The following is a 26090-nucleotide window of genomic DNA, read 5'->3' on the forward strand; positions in this document are numbered from 1 at the left end:
CTATCTGTTTTCATTGTTTTCATTGGAAGAACTTTGTCTGTCTCGAAAAGGTCCCGTAAAAGTGATATCTCGTCTCAGAAAGTGTCTGTTTTTATTGGAAGAACTTTGTCTTGTCTCGAAAATTTTTCGTGAAAGTGACATCTCGTCTCGGAAAGTATATTTGTTTCCACTGGAAGAGCCTGTATTCCAGTGTTTTCTTGTAACTCGTCTCGAATATTTTGTGTTTTTTCATCTCGTGACCAATCTACAAAAGTCAGTGGTATCCTAAGAAAGTTAGTCTTTATTAGTAACAGTTTGTTCACTCATTTTTTGCCCAACACGCACAATTTATTTTCTTTTTAAATATTTAGAATATTAGAAATTCAAATCGCTGTATTTTGAGAATCAAATATCGCGAAATCAATTACAAATTCCCTAAATCTAGGGATCAATCCTTTAGGCTGACAGTATTATTCGAAATTCAAACTCTCAGAATTCGTTTGTCTTTACAATTGTCTCTTCAATATTCGAAGACTTTACATCTGTAAAATCCTTTTCAAGCTCTTTCTTAAGCATCGTGACCCCTTGTAATCTCATCTACTTCAGTTTTCTTTTCAACATCTTAACAAGAGATATCATCTATCGTAAAGTAAAGCGAAACAGAATCTGAAAAACACGACAATCTTCTTTTAAAAAGTGAATATTGTTGAAATTTCTAATTTATCTTTCAGTACCGAATTACTATAATCAATTTCAATGGTAAAACGTCATCCCCATCTTTACGAGCATAATTTTCTATAGCACTCACCTAATTTAATGATGGCAACAGTCCTGCCTAAAGAGTCTTTATCCTTAAGAACTTTGAACATTTCCATGTCGAAGAAGTTGTCCTTATCATCACACGGAAGTAACGGTTCAAAGTATTCGGGGTAAGATTGTCTGAGTTCATAATGCCTTCTCAACTGAAAATGAAAAAAAAATCATAATAGTTAATACGTGGTATATACAGAATGTCCGGGCTATAGGTATATACAAAAAGAAAAGAACAAGTGACTTGTTCAACGCCCATCCAGATGTTATTAAGGGTGTTCACTACAGCGAAATTAAACTACCGCTAATTTTAAAGCTTTTCTGTAATATCTTCAAAACAAATAAAAAATATTCGAAAAACAGAAACGTAGTAAACTAGACAATACGATTTTGCACGTAATACCGTTATCACAAGTCATCCATCTGCTTTCGATTTGCAGCTGTAGATAGATTTAGCATTTTTTGCGGGTTCTGTAAATAGCGGCATTCCAAAAGCAGATAGATGAATTGCGCTAAAGGTACCACATGCAAAATCGTATTGTCTAGTTCACTACGTTTCTCTTTTTCGAATATTTGTATTTGTTTGGAAGATATTACAGAAAAACTGTAAAATTAGCGGTAATTTAATTTCGCTATAGTGAAGACCCTTAACGAAATTATGTTACAAGTTACAGTTATAGCCAGAGGCGCACCCACGGCGGGTCTACCGGGTCCGGACACTCCCCCAAAACTTTCTAATCCAGCATATATTTGTTTGTATACTTTCTCAATAAAACTATACTTGTTTAACAGAGAAATTATAGATGTAGCATGAATTTGATCTTACATTTCATCTGTGCTCTTTTCTCTTATAAAAACAATCTAGTTCTATCATTTTTTCCCCTCAGAATATAGGCGGATGTATTTTACAACTACTTATATTATTTTCGGGTGCAAGACGTAGTGGCTTGTAGTATTGGACCCCCCAACAAAAAAAAAAAAAAAAAAAAAAAAAAAAAACTTCTGGGTGCGCACTTAGTTACAGGTAATTAAAAGTGTTTATGAACTGTCCATAATCCTAGCAGAATAGCTGAAATTGTTATTAGTGAATCTCTACATTGTAAAAAATTTCATAGGTAAATTTACACAAAAACGGTGGCAATCTATTTGTCACTCCTCTATGTAAATCAATTTACACCTATAAATTAAAACTACTAATATGAAATGGTGTAAAATTAAATTTTTTATCAATAAAAATATCATACTTTCTTATAAATTTACTGTAAATTTGTAAAATAACCCAATAAATTTTGTAATTTAATCTAAGGAAATGTATATCAACTTACAAAATAAGGAGTAAATGATTTTACACTGATGTTTGGCAATTTAATTACAAAATTTTTTTTCAGTGTATATAAGCACAATTTGTATCTCTAGATATATATGAAAACGAAATTTGGCACACATTTAAAAGGATTTGAGGCGTTATAAGCTGAACTGTATGATTTATACGTCGTCTCAAATCTGCCACATTTCGAACTTTTGTTTTTACGCGATGAAATAAACTCCCTTCATTGGGTTCATTGGATGGGCTGCCAGAAAGTAGGCTTGCCAGACATCCCAGTTTGACCGAGGCAACCCCGGTTTTGAGAGGTCGTCCCGGTGTTCCGGCCGGTTTCGTGTTTACTCCCGGTCAGACGGAGAAATTTAGTTTTTAGTCGCGATGTTGTTTAACAACTTCTAGCGCTTTTTCCATGGAGAAGTTTAATGGAAGAGTCAACAGTGAGAGAACTAACACTTTGCAAAATAAACTTTTTCAATGACTTGCAGTGAATTCTGATATATACAGTATATATATATATATATATATATATATATATATATATATATATATATATATATATATATATATTTTAAATGAGTCCTTTTTAAGAAAGGTTCATTCAAATGAAAAGGATAAGTCTGAATAATGTGCAGTAGTTTTACCATTCCTCCTCGTTTTGCAGATAAACTAGTTAGTTGTTAAATTTTGTCTTGATAAATAGTGTTCTTTTTTCATATGTATACATTTCGTCAGAAACAAGTCTTGAGAGAAATTGGACTGCCTAAGAAATTAGAACATCAAATTTGACCACTGAGCAACAAATTTTGAGGCTAAAATACCTGAGACTGATCTCTGCATTATTATTATTATTATTATTATTATTATTATTATTATTATTATTATTATTATTATTATTGTTATTATTTACTACAAATCAAGTACTGTTTTCGTGCATACTAATATTTATGCAGTGTAAATTTGTTTGAATTCTAGTGGTGTGTAAGAATAAATCTTATATTAAAATTTTGAAAAACGTGCTCTATGAATTTTCGTTGTGCATGTGTATTTTTAAGCTGAGAATTTTTGATAAAATATCGGTATTAAAAATGTCCCAGTTTGGAGTTTCAGAAGTCTGGAAAGTCTACCAAAAATTCTGTCCGGAATCAAATCCGAGGATTCTGTGGGGAGAGCCAAGGGATCGGTCCACCTTCTCAAATCCATTGCCGCCATAAACGTCTGATTTGCCCAGCACGCGGCGTGCAGCGTAGTGGTTTGGGACTGTTGCCCAGCTGGGTATTTGTACAATATCAAGCTCGCTCGTATGTAACTCACGCCCAGTAAAACTTCACTTGGGCACACACTAGCTAAGGGCTCGGGCTCACTACCCTCAAAGGGTATCGCACACTCCCATGTTTAAGCTCACGAATCTCAGTGGAACTTGTGCTCACGCAGGTTCTGGCTCGCCATCGCTATTCACACGAGCTCTTGCCAAAACGTTGAGCTCAATGATGACTGAATATGCCAGCCAGGCTCGTGTTTTTAGACGTTTACCTTTCCTCCTTCTTTAATCAGAGGCGTAACTAAAGGCTTGGGGTCCACCCCGCAGAGAGCGTGGAAAGGGGCCCCTTCTCTACATCCCACTTCACGAGTTGGGGCCCTCTTATGGCTTGGGTCCCCCGAAATGCGGGGTCTGCGAGGCCCTTATTTACGCCCCTGTCTTTAATACAGTGTACATTTTGATACGAACGTGCTACACAAATTAAAATGAGAGATAAATGGATTGCTCTTTACTCTTGTTATTTAGTAAAGAGAAAAACAAATCGTAAAGAATTCAGTGGATTTGCTGACATTTGATTTTGTACTATTGATTGCGAAGGATATATATGGAAACGGTTTTGCAATAGTGTAGCAAATAAATAAGTTTATAATAAATAACATCCCGCAATCTTGATAACTAGAGACGGTTTCATTGGGTTGCGGTATTTTTTTTCAGCTGAAACGTGTGGTAACAACTGTTTTTCATTACGTGATCACGAGGACCCTTGAACGGCTTTAGACGTTACTCATCGAGTGCAATGGCCATGACCTCTTAGAGTACACAGTTCAAATTAATGATGCACAACAGTATAGAAATAGGCTAACCATTACATTACCTCCCCTTTAATACTGTCATTTACGAGATAACGGTAAAGGGAGACTGTATTTTGCCAGTTGCTAGCAATGTCACGTTTATGAAACGGATGCATTGATGGTTCGATGTTAGATAGTTACGTACGTTAGTTCAAGCATTAATCATAGTTCAAACGTGATGTTAGTGGAGACATGGTTTTCACTCACGAGAGAAGAAATTGTTAAAAATAAAATTAAAAGCACTATCTTTCTCACTTAGCTGCAATTGGATACCCGCATAGTACCCTCACCCTTAGATCAGTCTTAAATATGTAAGAGGTTTGCACCTTATACCAAGCTTAAATCCGCTTACATTTCGCAACCACGCGGTTCTTGGATCCCAGTTTGTTGCGAAGTAAAAGCGTATCAGGAGATAAATAACTAATTTTTTTAATTAAATCAGAATAGAATTCAGTTCAAAACAAGGTGTTATTTCCTTCCGATCCACAAAGATGTGGCTGCGCTTTCATTAAGCGAAAATAGGAAAGATTAGGTCAGTTAAATACGAGGTGTGTTCATGAAGTACGATTCTCAAGGAAGATTTTTGCCTTATGTTATTTTCATAGATGAGAAATGAAGGAAATGGTGGAATGAAGAAACTAGGAAGAATGGGAGAATCCTGAAAAAAAAAAACACGCACACGGTGTTTGTCCATCACAAAGTTCACTTGGCGCGAGCTGGAATTGTACCAAGGACCCCGTGTACCAGAGATGAACGCTCTACCACCGAGCCATCGTGGCCCGAACTCAGTGGTAGAGTGGTTACCTCTGTTGTGTGGGGTTTCTGGTTTGATCCCCGGAAGTTTGTGGTGGACAACATGGTGTCCGTGGGTTTTCTCGGGTACTTCACTTTCCTCTTACATTACAATTCCACCAATTTTTCCATCATCATCATTTTTTTACGTTAATCATCCGTCTCTCTTAGCCCAAAGGACATAATCGTGAGTCGTTAAAATGAAAGTAAAAAAAAAAAAAGTTCCCATTCTTCTGCATAGCGTAGTTTGGAAGTTTAATACAAACTGTTTAATTTAGAGAGGAACAACTGTTTTGGAATCAGGACTGTGTGTGAGAAAGAGAAATCCTTGAGTTTTACGTCCCACGGTTATGCCGGTGAGGCTAAAGGAGACAGTGATGATGAGTGATGAATGAAATGGTGGAATGAAGAAAGTGGGAGGAAACGGGAGAACACCGAGAAAACCCACACACACGGTGTTTGTCCACCACAAAGTTCACTTGGCGGGGGCTGGGATCGAACCCGGGACCCCAAACAAGAGAAAGAGAGTTGGAGTTAAGAACCATTGTATAAATTTAAAATCAACACTATGTCTTGGGGGCGGATATCAGTGGGAAAAAAATTGAGAGGGTGCGTCGTAAACTGTAAGGAGATGAACACGCTTGAATAGAAAGTGAATCAATGTGTTAATATTAGGATTTGGTTCATATCCTGTGCTCTGCTATAGAGCGTCGAACCCTTAGATTGCAGTACAGGAGTAAATGGCAATGCTTTTCCTTATGCCCATTGTTGCCAAACTTATCCTGAATTTTAGAAATAGTTTATTTTACTAGGTATGAATAAATTATTGTAGAACATTGTATTCTCTATCAAATAATCTGTTTTTCTCACATCGAGAAGAATTTTCAAGTATTGAAATAAATTGAAAGAGTGAAATCTTGCTAATGGCAAATTCTAACGTCGCGTTAAATATATCACATCATAAGCTCGGAACTCTAAGAGATACAACGTTGAAACTTATACAGCTGTTAACACCATACTTGGTACCAATGTTGGAAAAGTTTGCATTCAAAAAAGCTTTTTGAATTTTAAAATAAAAAATAAAATGTAAGAGAAAGTGCATATACTATTGCAATGCAATATCTAAAAAGTTGACTAGTGAGAAACTTTTTTATTTTTCAGGTTAGATGGGGGTGCAAAGCGAGAAAAATATTGAGAAAAGATTGAAATTATTTTTAAAACAATTCCCAAGTCAATATCTTTCTTCATTTAGATTTTATGACTTAGGCAACTTTCCAAAGCGCGCGCATCTGACCAGAAGAAAAGCAGTGATAAATCTTGCCGATGCTATTTTCCTTATAATGTTTGTTTTAAAGTTACTGATGTAGAGTATTGTGCTATACCGATGAGTGTTTACTGTTGATGCTATGCGAGCACGAATCTACTGCTTAACGGAAGCATATTCGCAAAATCGAATCTTGGACCTCACCTACGATAAACATTGCGTCAACTTCACTCAATCTTACGTTCCACTACTTACTTCGCTTGTTTTCCTTGAGTTGCACGCACGCAAGCGCGCACACACACACACACACACACACACACACACACATATATATATATATATATATATATATATATATATATATATATATGACAAATATCTATTAATAATAAATCTCCTCATTCCTGGTGATAAAAAGTTTTTAGTTTGTAATTGATTCATTTATGGTTCGCATGTAGTCCTTAATGCTGTTTCAGATGCTGACAATTTTGACAATAAAAGTTGGTTTCGTTTGCAATTCCACTTCTCTTATTTACTTTGAATACACAGATGAAAATGAAAAAAGCGTTCATAACAAATAACTTTATGAGCTCACAAAGCAGAATGAAAGGCCTCTTTATTCTCTCTCCCCCCCCCCTATGCTTCCTTAGGAAGCAGGGTTTGATAATTCTGTTTGGTTTTGTTTCCTCGCCCAATGATTTGTATCTTGTTGGCTGTCACTATACGTGATTTAAAGTCACAACTTGCGCGTTTGTTTAGAACGGATATAATGGGGTTTATTTTCATTCTTCTTCTGTTTCCAGACTGATACTGTGTGTCTGAGGTATCAGAAGTGAGTATAGAAACTAGGGAGGTTCAGTTCCCATTTCTGCATTTGTCATCATCATCATCATTGTATTTTATTGGCAGACCACTTGCTGCAACTCAGAGGCTTCCATGATCCACGGTCTTCGGTTAACTTCGTCTTCACGCATGATTTTTCTATTTTGATATCGTCCAGTAATTGTAGTCTCTTTTCGTTCCCTCCCTCTTTTTTCTGCCACCATATCCTCTAGCATGTCCTTCATGATACAGTCTTAAACAATGGAAGTGGGGAGAAGCCGCCTTCACAATATACTTTATGATGTAACTTGTTTGACAAGCGGAATTGGATTAGCGAATATTTTGCGTACACAGACGAATGAGCGTTCTCGTATCTCACATTTTCCCGTCACTTATCACTATCACCCTACTCCACTTTTTACTCTTATCCAACTTCAGTAGCAGTATCTTACCCATTGCTATTCCTTAGTTTGCCGCACAATCCGTGCAGGAAATTTGTGTTTAGAACTGTTTAGCCTGCCATTTATTTCAATCATATGTTTTCTATTCGTTTCATATGTTCTCTCGATTTCCTATTGCTTCCATCAAAATTTCATTGCAACGATTTATAAACCATCATTAAAAAAAGAAAAAAAAAACTTGTAACACACAATTGTTAGACTGTTATTTCGTACCCTCCAATTTCCGTTCTAAATGAAGTTGCGAGATTGGAATGACAAAAGAGTTGAAAATATATGAATTTAAGAATGATTTATTTACAGACTCATCACTCTGTCTTTTTTGTTCTTTCTTCGAAAGAAAACATACGACGGAAGAAATGTGGCAACAGCGTGCTCCATTTACTCTGTACTGCAATCTAAGAGTGGGACGCTCTATAGTACTTACCACTCTGAGTGCTTTCTCCTGGTTAAACTTTTTGACACGTAGAAATGATAAAAGAAAGCAGTCGTCAAGGCGGGATCGTAAATCTTCTACTTCTGAAAAAGACAAAAATGAAACATTATTATAAGATAATTACATTTCATGAAGCGTATTAACATTTCAGTTATATATGATATGTTTGGAATTATTTTTGTAATATATCTATTTTATGTATTCTCAAGATCAGAAACATGTAATATGTTGCTTTTGTCGGGCCGTATTAAAATTAATAAACGGACCGTTACTTGTAATGGAATTTGGATGGAGAGTCGTAACTTGTAATTTGGTCTACATCGCGATTCCCAATGTAATATTCGCCTAAAATGCACAAGAACAAAACATTCGCATTAAAGAAATAATTTGTAATGCTATAACAGTTTTGCGACAAATAATAGCTCATCCCTTTTTGTCGTAGGAAATGTTTTCAATTCAATTTACAACTGTTCCTTTTTCCGCAATATTCAACTTCACTGTAAACAATTACGGTCACATTTACTGACCGATTTCCGTCAATTCTGGCTGCCAACTGATTACCCTAAAGTTTACAGTATTAGTGTTAAAGTTATCGTAATAGGGCATAAATACGGCGTTTTTATGGCCTATAACCAGGGGCGTACGCAGGGGGTGGGTCCTGGGGGTCCGGATACCCCCGAAATCCCGACTTTTTTGTAAATGTAATCTACTTTTAGGGGTAATTTTAGAAATTTTCATATAATTTAGCCTCAACTTGTATTTGGACCCCCCTCAAAACGCTTTAGACCCTCCCGAAATAAACTCCTGCGTACGTCCCTGCCTATAACGATAAATTTTATAGTAATACCGTAAATTTCAGAGTAATCAGTTGGCAGCCAGAATTGACAGCAATCGGTCAGTAAATGTGACCGTAATTGCTTACAGTGTTCATGGGTTGCAGCAGCAGGGCCCGGATTAGCACCTATAGGCTAAGTAGGCTACAGCCTATGACAATACATTAAGCTTCCTCTCCGTCACTACTTATATTTTAAAGAATCAATCAATTAATTCATTGTGTACTAGAAATTTCTCATGGGGACGTTTCTGCATTACAAATTATAATTCCTTTTTTTCCTTTTCGATTGATGCTGGTGTGTATAAAATGTATTGAACAATGAGACTTTGCAAAACCTTCAGAATACATTCCCAAATTTTACACCTAACTCTGGAGATTTTTCCTATTCATGTCAGTCACTAACTCTTCCCCAGAACGATCGTTTTGACAATTGACGAGAATAAAAGAAAAGCAGAAAGCTACAATCAACGATGGTCGGTTGAACTGGCTGTTGAATCTGTTTCGATTACATCCAGGGATTTCAAACGATTTAATTGAAAGAATTGCCCAACAAGAAGTGAAGAAGAAAAAAAAAGCTTCTGATATGAATATTGTTTGACTTCCTTCTTTTTGTTAGTGCGTTTTATTACTTCCTTTATGTTTATTCGCATAATTCTTGTAACTTTTTAAAAAATCCATTTCATTTGTAAATTTCTGATATCCTAAAACTAGGCTTAAGAGTCTTCATCCCGGCGAAATTAAAATACCGCTAATTTTACAGTAATTATGTGATATCTTCAAATAGATAAAAGATAATTGAAATATGGAACAAGAGCGCCCTAGACAATATTATTTTGCGTGAGGTACCGTTATCACAAGTCACCTAGTGGCTTTCCGTTTTCAGCTGTTTAGAAACGCGAAAATAAATGCCAATTTTCAAAATGGCTCGAAATCGAAAGCAGATAAGTGAGTCGTGATAACGGTTTGTTATGTAAAATAATATTGTCTAGGGCGCTCTTGTTCCACAGTTCAATTATCTTTTATCTATTTGAAAATATCACATAATTACTGTAAAATTAGCGGTATTTTAATTTCGCCGGGATGAAGACACTTAACTATAAAAGTTAGATCAAGACATAAAAAATTCTTAACAGAAAAAACAGCATTATTTTTGCACACGAAATATGAAATTTCTCGTCTTGTTTCATCTGGAAAATTGAGACGAGAAGCGTCTATTTAAATTCGAGACTAGTCATGAAATGCTCTATTATAGCAGTTTTGCCTTTTGTATAGAAACATTGCGCTTTGCTCAGAGGCTGTGTATTATTTTTATTTTGAATTAGTACAGCAAAGCTGACATGAAGCAAAAAGTAAAATAGTGTTCGAGATATGATTTGATCGTGAAATTTATTACTCTGAATAAATATAGACCAATCGCTGAGCAAAGCAAACCAATTTATTATTACAAAACTAATATCTTGTGAAGTTTTGTCAACTAACCACTTAGCTTCATCAGGCACTATCTCCAATAAATTGAAGATACCATTTCTCAAGATATAACATATAAAAGGCGATAATCGATAATATAATATATTTATAGGCTATAATCGATAATATAATATATTTATAGGCTATAATCAATAATATAATATATACTAATAGGCGATAATCGAAAGTATATATTAATAGGCGATAATTGATAATATAATATATACTAATAAGCGATAATCGATAATATATAGATAATAATAAGCGATAATCGATAATATAATAGATAATAATAGGCGATAATTGATAATATATATTAATAGGCGATAATAGATAATATAATATATACTAATAGGCGATGAATGATAATATATATTCGATAATAAACGATAATTGATAATATAATAGATAATAATAAGCGATAATCGATAATATAATAGATAATAATAGGCGATAATTGATAATATATATTAATAGGCGATAATAGATAATATATACTAATAGACGATGAATGATAATATATACTAATAAACGATAATCGATAATGTAATATATACTAATAACCTATTATATATTATATCTTCAGAAATAATGTCTTCACTTCATCGGAGATAATGCCTGATGAAGCCAAGTGGTTAGTTGGTGCTGCTGTCACAAGATATCAGTTTTATAATAATAAATTGGCTTGCGTTGTTCAGTAATTAGTCTATATTTAATCAGGATTGGGAAATTTCACGAGTTTCGTGCGTAAAACAAGTTCATCAAATCATAATCTTAAACACTGTTTTACTGTTTGGTTCATGTTTCGATTTGCTTTAGTAATTTAAAATAGAAACAATACACAGCCTCTGAGCACACAAGTTTTTATAATTTATGAAACTGTTACATATCGATATTTTAATAGAATCATTGTTCATAGGCTTTTTATTATTTCTATTTTGTTTTAGTGATATATGGTCCACAGTAAAAGAAACTATAAATTGATAAAATGAGCGTACAAATACAATGAAGAGCATTTATCAATGTTTAAAGATACGTAAGTCACCACACAATATTCTCCAATAATAGGCCTAAATATGGTTTAAATGTTGTTATATCACACCCTTTGTGGACCTCTCGTGACGAAAAAGGATTCTGATAAACTAAAAGATGAAATTTAGAAGAAAAAAAGGGACAAATTTTGGACATAAGTTTCACAAAGCCGAGAATCAAGAAAAGCTTGCCAAGAATCGAGACGAGACGGGAAAGAATTACGTGAGAATCGAGATTAGATGAGACTAAAAGAGAAAGAATTCCGTGAGAATCGAGATCAGACGAGAAAACCTTGTCACCTAGTCGACACCACCAACTAGCAGAAATATATTTGAAATTACATTAGTTTTTCTTCTTTTTCTTTGGAGGGGCGGTTTCGGAAGTATAGGCTAGGGCACCAGTGTGTGTTAATCCGGCCCTGCATACAAGATTGATTGATTGCCAGGGCGCCAGTTTGTCACTCCTGGTTTAGATATTTTATATATTTACAGTAAAATATAGTACTTATCAATTTGTGGACTTAAATCACTGCAGATTGACGATCTTTCCAACTATTTAGGCACTTATTTTCCATATTACTCCGTAGTGTTTCTTGGTTTCGTCACACCACCTTGTATAAGGACATTTCCTAGATCATTTCTTGTCTATTAGTGTTCAGTCAAGGTTTGTTTTTATCTAACAACTTTTCTAGTTCCAATACTTATAGTATGTCCGGCCCAATGCCACTTCAATGCCTTTATTTTCGTAGCAAAATCCTTCACTCCTGTCATCTTCATGATTCATATAACACGTTTTCGTTCTTTGTGGATGATGATTTCTAAGCACACGATCTCTCCATGCTTCATTGTGTAGGCTGCAGACAGCAAGGGTCTGAATTTGTTAGTGGCCAGAGGCGCTTCCATGTGGAGGTCTACCACGTCCGGACCCCCCCCCCCAAAAAAAATCTTCCTAACTCAGCATACATTTGTGCACTTTGTAAAATTATAGCAAAGTAGTGGGTCTTTGGTTCGATCCCAGCTCGAACAAAATGAGATTGGTGGTGGTCAAACACTGTGTGCGTGGGTTTTTTTGGGGTTCCTCCGTTTCCTCCCACTCTCTTTATTCCACCATTTCATCATCACCATCTCCCTTAGCCTAGTTGACATAACTCTGGGACGTAAAACTTAAAGGTTTCAATTCATTTTTTTTATTTTACACTTCATCTGTACTATTTCTTTAAAAAAAAAGTTCTATCGTTTTTATTTTCATGTAAATATAAGTCAAAGTACTTTACAATTAGTTCTTAATTACTGTTGTCTTGTTGGGTGCAGACTAATACTAGTTCAGTACTACCTAGACATAGTGGCTTGCAGTATTAGATCCCCAACCCTCAAACCTTGGACCTCTCCCCCCCCCCAAAAAAAAAATATGTGTGCGCGTCTTTTAGTGGCTCATTTGACTTAAGAATCCCTATGAGTGAGGTTTGCACATTAAGGCACAAACAGATTGAAGTATAAAACCAGTCACGTGAACAATGTATAACACTTCAAAAAATATTTTTTCTCTCTCTCTTTGATTTGAAATTCTTATTTAAAGGAGAAGAAGTAGAAAGAAATGAAATCTTTGTCTTAAGTTCCACGGCTATGCGAGGGTAAAGGAAACGGTGATGATGAGAAATGAATGAATGAAATGGTGGAATGGAGAATGCGGGAGGAAATGGGAGAACCCCGAGGACACTCATGCACACGGTGTTTGTCCACCATAAAGTTCACTTGGCGGGGATCGAATCCGGGACCCCAAGCACCAGAGGTGAACGCTCTACCACTGAGCCACCGCGGCCCTTAAGAAGAAGAAAGAAGCAGAACTAAAGGACTCTCCCTGCCTTCCAACACCTTCATTTATTTAAGGTTGGTGTAAAGGGACAAGTTTCGGCAATAGATGTCATTACAGTCTTCGTATCTCTCTCATGTATTTTTTACCTTTCACAAAAAAATTACAATTTCTCTTACAAATTTCAACCTAGAGACTTCAAATTTTTGGTGAAGGAATTTCATAACCTATCGAAGGCAACAATCCGTGCCGATTTCTTGTTTTGAATCTTCTTCATTGTTGAAAGAGTTATATTGTTAAAGGTTTGGATATCCTTTTCAGCAAACAAGCCATTTCAACACCGAAGAATACAAAATCGGCACGGATTGTTGTCTTCGATAGGTTATGAAGTTCCTTCTCGAAAAATTTGAAATCTCTAGGTTGAAATTTGTAAGAAAAATCGTGAATTTTCGTGAAAGGTAAAAAATACATGAGATATATATACGAAGACTGTAGTGACATCTATCGGCAAAACTTGTCACTTTAAACTAACCTTAAATGCATACTATACATGTGTTTTCTTTTCCAAAATCGTCTTTCTTGATTCGCCACTTTCATAATACGCTTAGTGAAAATAGGAACTTAGTCAATCTATTGCGTTGGTGATGGCCAGTTATGGCTTGGAATATCAACGCAACCAGTTGTCCGTATAGCACTTATACAAGGATCGCTGATCTTGTGTATTTGCACAATACTATCAAATTACATCTTGCAAGTGTGATACCAAATGTTAAAGTTGTAATTACCAAATATTGATTTACACGTGCATATATAATGCAAATACTCATATCGACAAGCAGATACAATAAAAAGAAAAAGTTTAAATATTTGCAATGTTTCCGTAATTAATCCAATGTTTATTTAAATGCTTGAATCAATATTTCCTAAATTACGCACATCATGAATAATAAGCTTCATTCAGTCTGTTTACTAGAAATTGTGAAACCAGAACAGTTTTTTTTGGGGGGGAGGGGGAGGTTGATAATAAAGCAAATAATTCTGCAACCAATAACATATGTAGTCTTTATAAAATTATAGAATAATGACAATGGATGAAAATGGCAAAAAAATGCAGTATAATTTCATATAGTTTTGCTTTTGTTTGCCAATGAATAGAATAATTTTCCATTAGAACTTCGTAGATGGCACATCGTACCCTTTATTTGATTTCTGTGCATTTTACTTGGAATTTCACAATAATACTGTTAAAGGAAGTTAGATAATTACCGCAACACATGTTCCTGTAAATCCAAATTTGTTTCATGTTGCTAAAAGCGATTTAATAAGGCCTCAAATAACTGAAGTTTAACTTGTTATCTAAAGAATCTTTTATTCTTATGTGAAAAATGCAGTTTTTTAAACAGCTAGTACGAATTAATCCTTCCTATTCTCGACTTGTTTTTATGCTAGTTTTAGAATTATTTTTCTTCCGAGAAATTCAAATTGCCCATTAGTATGTTTCATCCAGCATACGAATATAACTTTTAAAAATGTATGAATGATTCCTTTTTCTTTAACTCCACGGGTAATAGAAAAATATTTTTTTTTTTTTAACTTTTCGGTTAGCAAGCGCCGGCCGAGTTTTACAAAAATACAGATTTCATGTAAGTTTACTGCAGCTATGTAGGGCTACGTAGCTCAGGTAATAATTGTGTTACACATATGAAACATAAAGCAGAAACACAGAATAGAACAAGGCTTCAGAAAATGCATGACTTACGCGCATTCCAGGAACTATCGCGTCGGAAGTATGAGGGAGGGGTGGAAAGTATGGTTCTTATATTTTCCTGATCATAAATTGGGCATTACTGCCGTAGACCATCGAAGATAGTGTAAAATAGAGAAAGTAAAAAATTTATCTGCGAAAAAGAGGGTATAACCGCCTGCGTGTGGTATTTTCGGGGTGCTTTAGCGGAGAAACGGTCTACTTCGTGAAAAAGTGAACAGGAAACGAAAATATAGTTTAACAGTACTTTTATATTACTTTCAGGCTGGATTGCTCTTCCAATGATGCTCTTGAAACTTTCTGATCCCTAGACATCAATTACCGGTACTCGAGAGAAAGAAGCGTAATCTCTGATGCCCGTACAATTCTTACAAAACAAGAACTAGTCAGTGCCGAGAGTTAAAACTACCATTCCGTTCTTTGCTTTGAGTTTAACCTCCCTTTCAACACCGAGGCTGTATGAGACAGGACTTAGCTTTTAAGCCGGTCACACACTAACCAGAGGCAGAACAGCCCAACTGTGATATCGTGAGGCATGAGAGGATGTACAGAGAGACTCCTGAATGCATTGACCGTGTGTCTCAATCAAACGTTGCAGAGTCCTTTTGTCAAGAGATACATACTTCAGTGAATATGCGGTAAGAAGCTTTGTTGCATTTCTCATAGTACTTTACTTCAGCTCGCCTATCCTGTCCTCTGGTCAGCGGTCGGCCTTACAGTACCACGACTCAGGTTTCTACCAGAGCAAATTCTTCACTAGGGATCGATCCCAGGACCGCCCGATTTAGCCACTTCACCATGAAAGGACGCGAAGTAACTTTTGGAAAAAAATGAAAATGAAAATGAAATCTTTAAGTTTTACGTCCCACGCTGATGCCGGTTAGGCTAAAGGAGACGGTGAAGATGAGAAATGAATGAAATGGTGGAATGAAAGAAGTGGGAGGAAACGGGAGAACCCCGAGAAAACCCACCACAAAGTCCACACGGCGCGAGTTTGGATCGAACCAGGGACCCCAAGCACCGGAGGTGAACGCTCTACCACTGAGCCACCGCGCCCCCGAAGTAACTTTTGGGTATTCGTGTGGTAAAACTAATGGGAAACCTTAGAATAGTCTCAGTCAGGATGCTCGATATGGGGATTGAATATGGATATTCCCAATTACCAGCGATGTAATGCCAGAATCTTTTGGTAGGTATACACTCGACCATCTTAAAAAAAAAAAAAACTATAGTGTATACCCACCTTGTATACGGTTGTTCTTTCGTAAATGTAAGGTGAGGCTAGACTATAAAAATATTAGGCGTGTATACTCTGTATGCTCCCATTTATGCCCCATGATATCTCTACTAATAACAAAATTTACGAAAGCTGACCATTCGGCTATGCTCTCTCGGTTAGTTCTTCATCGTTCACTTACAATCAGTAGCGTACACAGAATTTCGTTAAAGAGAATTTCAAGCACACGAGCTCATATCGCTGGTATTATTATAAATAATAATTAGAGCCCGGATTTCCATGCACAAACAAAACCCGAAACATGCATGCAAATATGCACTAAAATATATAAAATATGCACTAAAATTTGCATTAAAATTTTAAACAAATAAACTTTCAATTTCTTTCAATACCTAAATGACCTCTGTTGCAATTAACTATGAACATCTTCCTTAATTCTACTAGTGTTGCACTAGTGAGAAACGTTTAGTAGATCGAAAAGTTCCTTTCTACATCAGCAGAAGTCACTAGTGCATGTCGAAAACATGAATGCAAAAGCAATCGTAAGTGAATTTACCTAGGATTATGAGCAACAAACTCAACGCTATTTAAAAAAAAAATCTGTATGTGCGTTTATAGTGATCCAGTTCACTTTAAATAGAACTTATTTTCTTGTGATATACTCTGAAGTATGCAGCAATAAAATTTGGAAATATGCAGTATCCTGCAAAGTTTGTGAAATATGCATGCACATCGAAATTCACTGAAGATATGCACTTATATGCGCTAATATATGCGTCTCAATCGAACCCTTATAGTCCGTCGGAAAGAAAAAATACTTTCCATACCTTTCTGCATGTTAATATAAATATCCGGGCTGTAATAATAATATTAACAATATGTGTTGATAAACTTTGGAAGTTGGAACACAAATCCTTTTTGCCCAAGACACGCCCCATTTTAATTTTCATACTTAATATATCAAAAATTTATTATTCTACAATACCTTTGCAGAAGAGGGGAACCAAGTAGTCCCCTTATGTACGCCACTGCTTGCTAATATGCGCACCCTACCTTTAATCTCCATGGCTATAAATGTTGGACGTCAAATTAAAAAGATTTATTTTCATGAAACAAAAAATATAACAGGAAGCCGAAGTTCTCCGAGAAAACCCAAGGACACGATGTTGTCCTCGACAAACTTACTTGGTCGGGGATCGAATTAGAGGCCTCCGTACCAGAGGTAAGCGCTCTACCACTGAGCTACCATGCATTCTCCTTTTCATGAAACAGTAAAGGTATAATAACGCAAGTTCTTCTTAACAATAATAATACATATTATCAGTAAGTGCGAGCAGATTACTTATATAAACCAAAGGCCTTAAGTAGCCATAAAAATCCTTACTTTGAACTTTTTCTCTGAAGGTTCTGATTGCTTCTCGAACTGTCGCTGGATTTTCTTGCAGCTCATTCTGCGCTTTGATTTTCCAATCGTTTGGTAGGTAATACTGATATTTTCTGTCCGAATAGACACTTGTTATGTACTGGTCCATGGTCGCTTAGCCTAAAAATATATAAACAAATAACGTTTATAAAAATATAGAGATAGATAGATAGATACATAAATACACCTTTGTGTCTGCATGTATGTCTAATTATCAATACATATTAAAAGATGTAAGAAGTTATACGTATTCTTTTCAATTAGACAAATGATGAGTTGTCAAAAAGTTAAAGAAAATAGTACTCTTTTTGGCTCTATTTTATCTTCTTTTTTCCATTCATTTTTCCTATTAAATACCGTATGCCTTTAAAGTTTGTAACCCTATAATAATAATAATAATAATAATAATAATAATAATAATAATAATAATAATAATAATAATAATAATAATAATAATAATAATAATAATAATAATATGACAAAGATGAAGATGAAGAAGAAGAAGACGATTGAAACTCCTTGCATCTTTTCTCATGTTTTCTAACTCAGTAACAACAAACAACACAAAGAACTTGGAAAGTTAGCTATATGCATAATAATTATAAAATGAATTAACGTGTGAGACAGGGCGAATGAAATGAGGATTGTGGGGATGCGACGTTGCCATTTGGTGAAAAGGATGTGGATAAGCAGGAGCACTACATCATAAGCAATTACCAGATACATCGCGTTCTCTGGTTTAAAACAAGGTGCCTGCAAGACGTGGCAACATCAGAGTCCTTTCATTTGCTAACAGCGTTTATAAGGAAACTCGGAGCGCCACCTTGAAACGCCATAAATGCTGTCCCTTAGCATAGTAAATGTTATTTAAAAAACGCCTAGGACTTTTAATGTGAAGAAATTTGAATGGCACATAAAAAGAAAAAAAGTGGTTGGAGACAGCTAGTAGTTCAGTTTCATTAACCATAATAATAATGAATGACATGAAGGGAGTATATTTTTAGAGCCTGTCTCTTTAATAGGTAACACATTTCTGAGATTGTATTCTGTTGGCTACGAATGACATACTTTTCTTTAGCACCATAAAAATGTGTTTTGTTGAAAACTACTCATAAGGATTTAACCTCAATCTTACTTTGCTCAGCTTTATCGCTTCATACAAAATGTGTCTCGTCTTGGGACAATTACATTATACACTAGTAAAGGTTCATAGCTAGAACCCTAATGTAAGGCTGACGTCCTTTTTCTTGTATTGTGAAGAGGCTAATTTGAGTTCACTTTTTTCTTCACTGATTATTTTTCTTGTCATCTATTTATCTAACTAAAAACTTCCCTGGCCACCCCTAACTACGGGTCTCCGCTAATACTGGTGTAGAACAGGGCCGTGCCGTGGAAAATCAGCGCCCGGGGCGAGAGTATACGACGGCGCCCCCATACATATATTCCAAGCAATTTTTCCTATTTTTCTTCCTTTTTTCTCCCGAATTTTTCGCCCCCCTTACTTCGGCGCCCGGGGCTGTCGTCCCGCTGGCCCTCCTCCCAGGCCACGGCCCTGGTGTAGAATTTAGTAGCAGTTTATAGATACTTTCTAATGTCGGATTTTCATGCAAGCGCCCAGTACGTTCTTTGCTTGCGACTTCGATATGTAGCCAACAGAAAGTTGTGTTACACGTAGAACCGTACCTAAACAACTTTCTCAATGTCTATTCAGTCACATCGCAAGCAAAGAACGCAACGGACACTTGGATGAAAATCCGCCTTAATTTACTTTCTTAGAAAAGGTTCTCTGTGGCTGAGCGGCTAGCGTACTTACATTTGACATGTGGAAAACTCGAATTCGATTCCTGGCGGGAGCTCATATGGTTCGGATCTCACGTTAAGCTGTAGTAGGTATACATCTCATATAGCCTCGCTGCTGAAAGGGACCCTAAACTCAAAATGAAACCACCTTCTAAAAGGTTTTGTACTTTTAAAATTATTCATTAACATTAGTTAGTTATGCTCGCAATCTTTCGACTCCACTGGAAAATCCGTGCACACTAGCGACATTTCTTGGGTAAGGTCGACTCAGTCGGTCAGCTCAGCTAGTGACAGTCTGCCTCTGAAATATTTGAGAATTAGCTTCACTGAGGCCTCTTGTGTTCAAAATAAAGATTAAGAACACCTAAATAATATTGTCCTATATGGTTATGCAATCCGTTTGAATATTTGACGTACTCACAGACTGAGACATTTTGCAATTATAATAAGAATTATTATGATTATTTTATTATTATTATTATCGAATAATAGGAAACTTATCAAATAGCCTTAACTGAACATATTAAAGAAAAATTACTTTTAACTTCATCCATCTTGACTCTGGAACTATTACTTAAATAATTAATACTTTTCTGACCAGAGTATATTTATTAAAATTAAAATAAGGCGTAACAGTTTCGATAACTTAAAATTACTTTTATTAGACGTTATACTGGCAGAAATATCTTCATAACATTAACTTAATATTGTTATATAATTTTAATTGTTTTATCTTATAATTTTTAATATTTAACAATCATGTAATCTTTATTTAACCAATCTATTTTAGTCTACTACAAAATAATTACGTTTATTTTAAACTTTACGGATCTTCACTTGATTTATAAATGTTATTACAGACTGTAATATACATGGACAACATTAAGAAATAATCAGGTATTGTTATAATTTACTGTTTCGTTTTAAAAACATTAACTTAATATTGTTGTGTAATTTTAGTTGTTTTATCTTATAATTTTTAATATTTAACAACCAGGTATTGTTATAATTTACTGTTTCATTTTAAAATTTTAGCATAACTGTTTTTTAATAATTATTAGGCTGTTATTTTCATTATTGTTATTATTATTATTATTATTATTATTATTATTATTATTAATAATAATAATAATAATAATAATAATAATAATAATAATAATAATAATAATATTAACAAATTAACAATTATTATTAGCAAATTATTCCAAATATCAGTTAATTTTTAAGTTTCCTCTCAACTCAATGTTCTATCATATAACTTTATTTCTGTTGCTTCTATCCCAAGTACATGAATTATGGGATAGATGGTTAGAACAAATGGAAGGATAACCAGTTAAGAATACTCCAAGAGCATTACCAAAATGAACTTAAAAAGAATTAATTTTTCTTATTAACTTCTACAAGCTTTATACCAATTGTTCTATGTACTTTATTATTATACTCATTAAACAATTCTTGTAATGTATCTATGCATTTATAATTTGCTTGAGTACTAAATTTTTTCCACATGTTTTGTTTAAGAGTTCTGTTAAAACGTTCTACGGTTTGTTGATTTACAAAGACACATTACTCAAAATGGAGGAATCAAAATTGAAAAATTCCCAAAATATTATCTCTCTATGACTTACGGTTTCCGAGATATGGCTCCTTAAATCTCCCGAAATCCGAACTTTTTTGGCCAATATCTCGGGAACGATAAGAGTGACACGAAAAATTCCATAAATAGTTTTTGATGGTCTACCAAATAAAGAGCTCAAAATTGAAAAATTCTCAAATAACACACACACACACAGCCATAGAGAATTGAACAACGCATATAAAAAATTATTAAGAGAAGCAATAAAGATAAAGTTATATCATAGAACATTGAATTGAGAGAAAACTTAAAAATTAACTGATATTGGGAGTAATTTGTTTAAAAAATATTAATAAAAGAAGAGAAAAAATAAAAAAATAATAATGATTATAAAAACATCTGAAAAATTTAAAATGAAATAATAGTCATAAATTATAACAATACCTGATTGCTACATGTTAAAAATTTAAAATTATAAAATGAAACGTTTGTTAATTCATTCAAATGTATACGTTTGTTAATAATAACAATATTTGATTGTCTGTTATTGAAGTATAAACTTATAAAATGTAACAAAATAAAACAGAAATTAAAAATTTTAAAAATAAATAAAATGAAACAATTAAAAATTATTCAACAATATTAATTTAATGCTATGGAGATATTTCTGTCAGTTAACATCTCATGAAAATAACGTTAAATTATTGAAACTGTTACGACTTATTTTAATTTTAATAAATGATTATATACTCTGGTCAGAAAAGTATTAATTATTTAAAAAACATTCTCTACTTCAGTATAATAAATATATTAATTTACCTAAGGATTTCCAATTCCAAATTCCGAGATTATATATGATGCTGACAATATTTGTCAGTTTATTCCTTGATGCGTAATCCACTAGCAATAAACTTTTTTTTCCCTTAACTCCAACTTGTGGTATTCGCCTGCCGGTCGTCGTCAAAACTCCGTGCTGGATTGTTACACTGGAATAAGTTGCAATTCATAGGCTGCCACTAAGAACTGAACCCTGACCTTCCACGAAGAAATGTTCCAACATGAGTGATAAACAGACTGCAGCCATCATTTGCTTTTATATCGCATGATACTTTCTGTAAGGTCATAGTTACTGGTCAAGGCACGTGTTCATATGTCGTACATATATTTCCCCTCTTTTTTATCTATAATTTTCTTTCGTTTTTATCCGGTCCTCGTTAACTCATGCGATTTCTACGCGTGCGTGCAAAGAGTGGGGAGAGAGGAAAGGAGAATATTGGGCATTAGAATGTAATGTTATTGCTGTATGTCTCATCTATTAGATAAGATTTTCTTTCTAACATCACGAGACTAAATTCGATTTATTTTTTATAGCCTTTATGCGTCTGCATTCTAAGAAATATAAAAAGTAATTTTCATCTGTATTACGAGGGAGTCGTTTTCGCGTTATAAACATTTTTTGAGGGGCAGAAGCAAGGAAATTCGCGTGTCAGTCCTTTGATCTTGTTGTAGTACGCATTATGTTGTTTATAATAATGACAGGACTATATATATTCAGATTTTGTTTGGCTTTTCGATTGATCTTTACATGTACCAGATTCTTACATTATATACATATTGCAATTTCCTTAATGCCATTTTAAATAAAAAAAGGTAGGGGTTGATATTTATGTTATAAAATTGGGTTAGTGTTTTGCGTGCCTTTACAACATTGGAGGTTATGACGGACAGGACCAGCGGGGCATGGAGGCTCAGTGGTAGAGACTTACCTCTGGTGCGTGGCGTCCTTGCTTTGATCCCAGGCCAAGTAAGCGTGTGATGGACAACATCATGCCAGTGTGTTCTCTCGGGGTACTCCCACAACCTCATTCCACTAATTTTCCATTATTATTCACATTTACCTCAATTATCTGTTTCCCTTAGCGTAAAAGACATAATTCTGGGACGTTAAACAGAAATATTTCATTTAATTTTTTCAAGAGTATGTACCATTATTGCCTCTTATCCTTCTCCTACCTGAAACCAGAACTGATAAATCTTTCACTTTTGGTTGACATATTAGAAGCCAATAGTTTGAAGGTCTCCTGTAGTCACAATTTGAAATGAAACTCACTTGTTTTTATAGGTAAGTATAATTAATTACCGTATCCGTTCTGTAGATAACGTATTGACATTAATGCATAATTGAATATGTTGCACATACATAATTATTACTGCATAAAATGGAAGAATGAAAATTAGTTGATTGTCTAATGTTGGCTTGAGAAAAGAGATAATTCAAAAGACAATACGAAAACGTTTGGCTATCGGGAACTCAAAGTTTGATTTTACCTTCAAAGCATCGGTGTGCGCTTTACCATTAAAACTACATCTTCCAAGTTCTTCATTCACATTTATCGAACATTCTATCTATATGTATTTCTATACATATAAAATATGGAAATTTTTCGTTGCTTAATTTTCTAGCAAACGCAAAATACCAGAGGGTTAATTAGTTAATGTTCTTGACATGATATTCATTATTTAAATTAGTGGTTACCAACCTGGTTTACCTCGTCCCCTTTTCGCAATTTCAATGGAGCAATAATAATAATAATAATAATAATAATAATAATAATAATAATATCAATTTTATTTGTTTTCAGTAAAGGTTCCGCATACCATTGTAGTATAGTATTATTTTTCACCAGCTTTTTTCCTTATGGAACCAGAGTTCTTACTCAATAGTTATTTGTGTTATATTCTACTCAATATCATATTTGTGGGTACGATATTTAATTTAATATCTCTTTGCTACAATATTCGTTATATGTACAATTACAAATGTAGTTATTATTATTATTATTATTATTATTATTATTATTATTATTATTATTATTATTATTATTATTATTATTATTATTATTATTATTTATTATCCATATCTTTGCCCATTGCTTGTTCTTCACGAACCTCCAGGCTGGAAACAACAGATCTAAATATACAACATAACATAATTGATTTGAAAATGTAATTCTTCGATAATGGGAAATTTGTTATTACACTAACTACTGTGGTAAGTAGTATTTCGTAAGAGTACTAAATAATTTCGCAGAGATGCTTTAGAGTTCTAAACTATGGTATGTGCAAGTATGAGAACTTTTATAGAAGGGCTATGTAAATATGGGAAGTCTTATAGAAGAGCTATGCAAGTATGGAAATCTTATAGAAAGACTATGCAAGTATGGGAAGTGTTATAGAAAGACTATGCAAGTATGGGAAGTGTTATAGAAGGGCTATGAAAGTATGGGAAGTCTCAAGGAAGATCTATGAAAGCATAGGAAGTCTTATAGAAAGGCTATACAAGTATAGGAAGTCTTATAGAAGGGGCATGCAAGTATTTGAAGTCTTATACGTAGAAGGGCCATGTCCGTCCTTCTATCAGCATGTATCAAGAGCAAAAACAGTAAGAAATGGGAAAAATTGTGTTTTGAAGCGTGTATTTTCTTCCTTTAAGAGCTTTTGAGTGTCCATTAATTTTGACATCATAAACTACGTGCCCAACGTTATGTTCTATAAGAAAAGGTTTGTAAATATTTGTTAGCTTATTTAATAACAATTTTGTAAATACTGCGTGGCTCATTTTGTACATTTTTGAAATTCTTCATTGTATTTCAAGTTACTTACTAAAATTGAAAAAGGGAAACTTAGCGAATTACTCGTATTGAAATCAGAGGTTGTAGAATCCCACACTTCCTTCCTGCTTTAACATTCACCACTAATAGAGCAAAAACGGTCCATGGTGACTGGAGAGAAACGGTCGGTGTCCAATATAGAAATAGGAAGGGAGAAAATAGAACTGGATAGTGATGATATGAAGGGTGAATGTGAAATAAAAGTAAGAATAGGAGTGATGAAAGAAGCCTTCACAAGGATGAAAAATCTATTTGTGGGACCTTGAAAAAAGAGTGGAGAAAAGGACTCATAAAATGCTTTGTGTGGAGTATTGTACTGTACGGAGCAGAAACATGACATTACGTAAAAAACAAAGGAAGATTTCAAATTGTGGGTGTGGAGAAGAATGGAGAAAATTAGTTAGGTCGAGCGAAATACGAATATGAGAGTGTTGAAAATTGTGGTGGAGGAAAGAACAGTTTTAGATATTATTGAGAAGAAGAAGAGAAACTGGTTGGGACATTGGTTACGAAAGAACTTTATCATGACGACGTCCTAGGAGATATGGTGAGAGAAAGAGAGGGAGGAGACGAAGAAGATACAATTTATGGATGATATGGAAACAGAAAAATCGTACGTGGAGACGAAGAGGTTAGCGGAATATCATGGAACATGGAAGCTTCTCAGTTTTAGCAAGTGACCTGTCAATAATGGCAGAATATCTATGATGGTGATGGTGATATACTGTATATATTCCTTCCGTTCAAACCGAAGAAAGTATCATTTTCAGTTTTACCGCGATTACCATAAAGTACAAGTAGTTTTCGTCGTTGCAAAAGTAGATTAGGAATCTTCCTCCCCCTACAAAAGCTGGAAGTGTCAGAAATCTACTATTACTTCCTGTCTCAATATTGATTTCTATAAAGAAATATCTGTAAGAGATAACGATAAACTGACATGAATTCACCGTCTTAAGATCATAATCCATATCTGATCTTATCCTTTCATTTGAAAGCGGAAGTTAAAAATGTAACTCATCCGGTTTGAATACTTAATCTTCATAGTTTGATAATCATAGAATACATATTATGATGTGGTGTATGCTGATGTTAATATAATAATGGATGATAGAAGAAAAATAGAAAGAAACACAGAGGTCTTATTAAACGCTTGCAGTGACATGCGTTTTAAAAGTAAACAGAGAAAATTAAGTACATATTGATGCATCAGGATCGATACTGCAAATTATGGATGCGTTAAAATATCAAAAATACTTTCGACAAAGTTGATACTTTCAAATATCTAGCATCAATATTAACAGATCCAAACTATAATCACGAAGAAATTAAATGTCGACTAAAAGCAGGGAATTAATGTTATTATTCACTTCAATTTTTTTGTAGTCGCGAATCCTGTCCAGGAATGTAAAGCGATAATCATGCCTTTTGTGCTGTATGATTGCTAAATATGATCGCTTGCTCTAAGGAAGAATGTAGACTGA

At 34.3% G+C, this 26090-nt stretch overlaps 1 protein-coding gene across 3 annotated transcripts in view; it reads right to left on the reverse strand.

Annotated features, from left to right (window-relative positions):
• The window catches only part of LOC145666436 (retinaldehyde-binding protein 1-like), a 53775-nt gene that overhangs the window by 15751 nt on the left and 11934 nt on the right, over nucleotides 1–26090 (reverse strand). For 2 of the 3 annotated variants that reach the window (XM_081733662.1, XM_081733659.1), the window contains exons 2-4: nucleotides 17524–17682; nucleotides 7986–8077; nucleotides 788–941 (exon numbers count right to left, since the gene is read on the reverse strand). In XM_081733662.1, coding sequence (XP_081589788.1) covers nucleotides 788–941; nucleotides 7986–8077; nucleotides 17524–17671 — 394 coding nt within the window. In that variant the 5' untranslated portion in view covers nucleotides 17672–17682. Of the gene's footprint in view, nucleotides 1–787; nucleotides 942–7985; nucleotides 8078–17523; nucleotides 17683–21757; nucleotides 22017–26090 lie in introns of those variants that run through there. The other variant, XM_081733658.1, reaches the window with a different exon arrangement.

This window comes from Thermobia domestica, chromosome 12, assembly GCF_964235325.1.
Source record: "Thermobia domestica chromosome 12, izTheDome1.hap1.1, whole genome shotgun sequence".
In the NCBI taxonomy this organism is placed as follows: Eukaryota; Metazoa; Arthropoda; class Insecta; order Zygentoma; family Lepismatidae; genus Thermobia; species Thermobia domestica.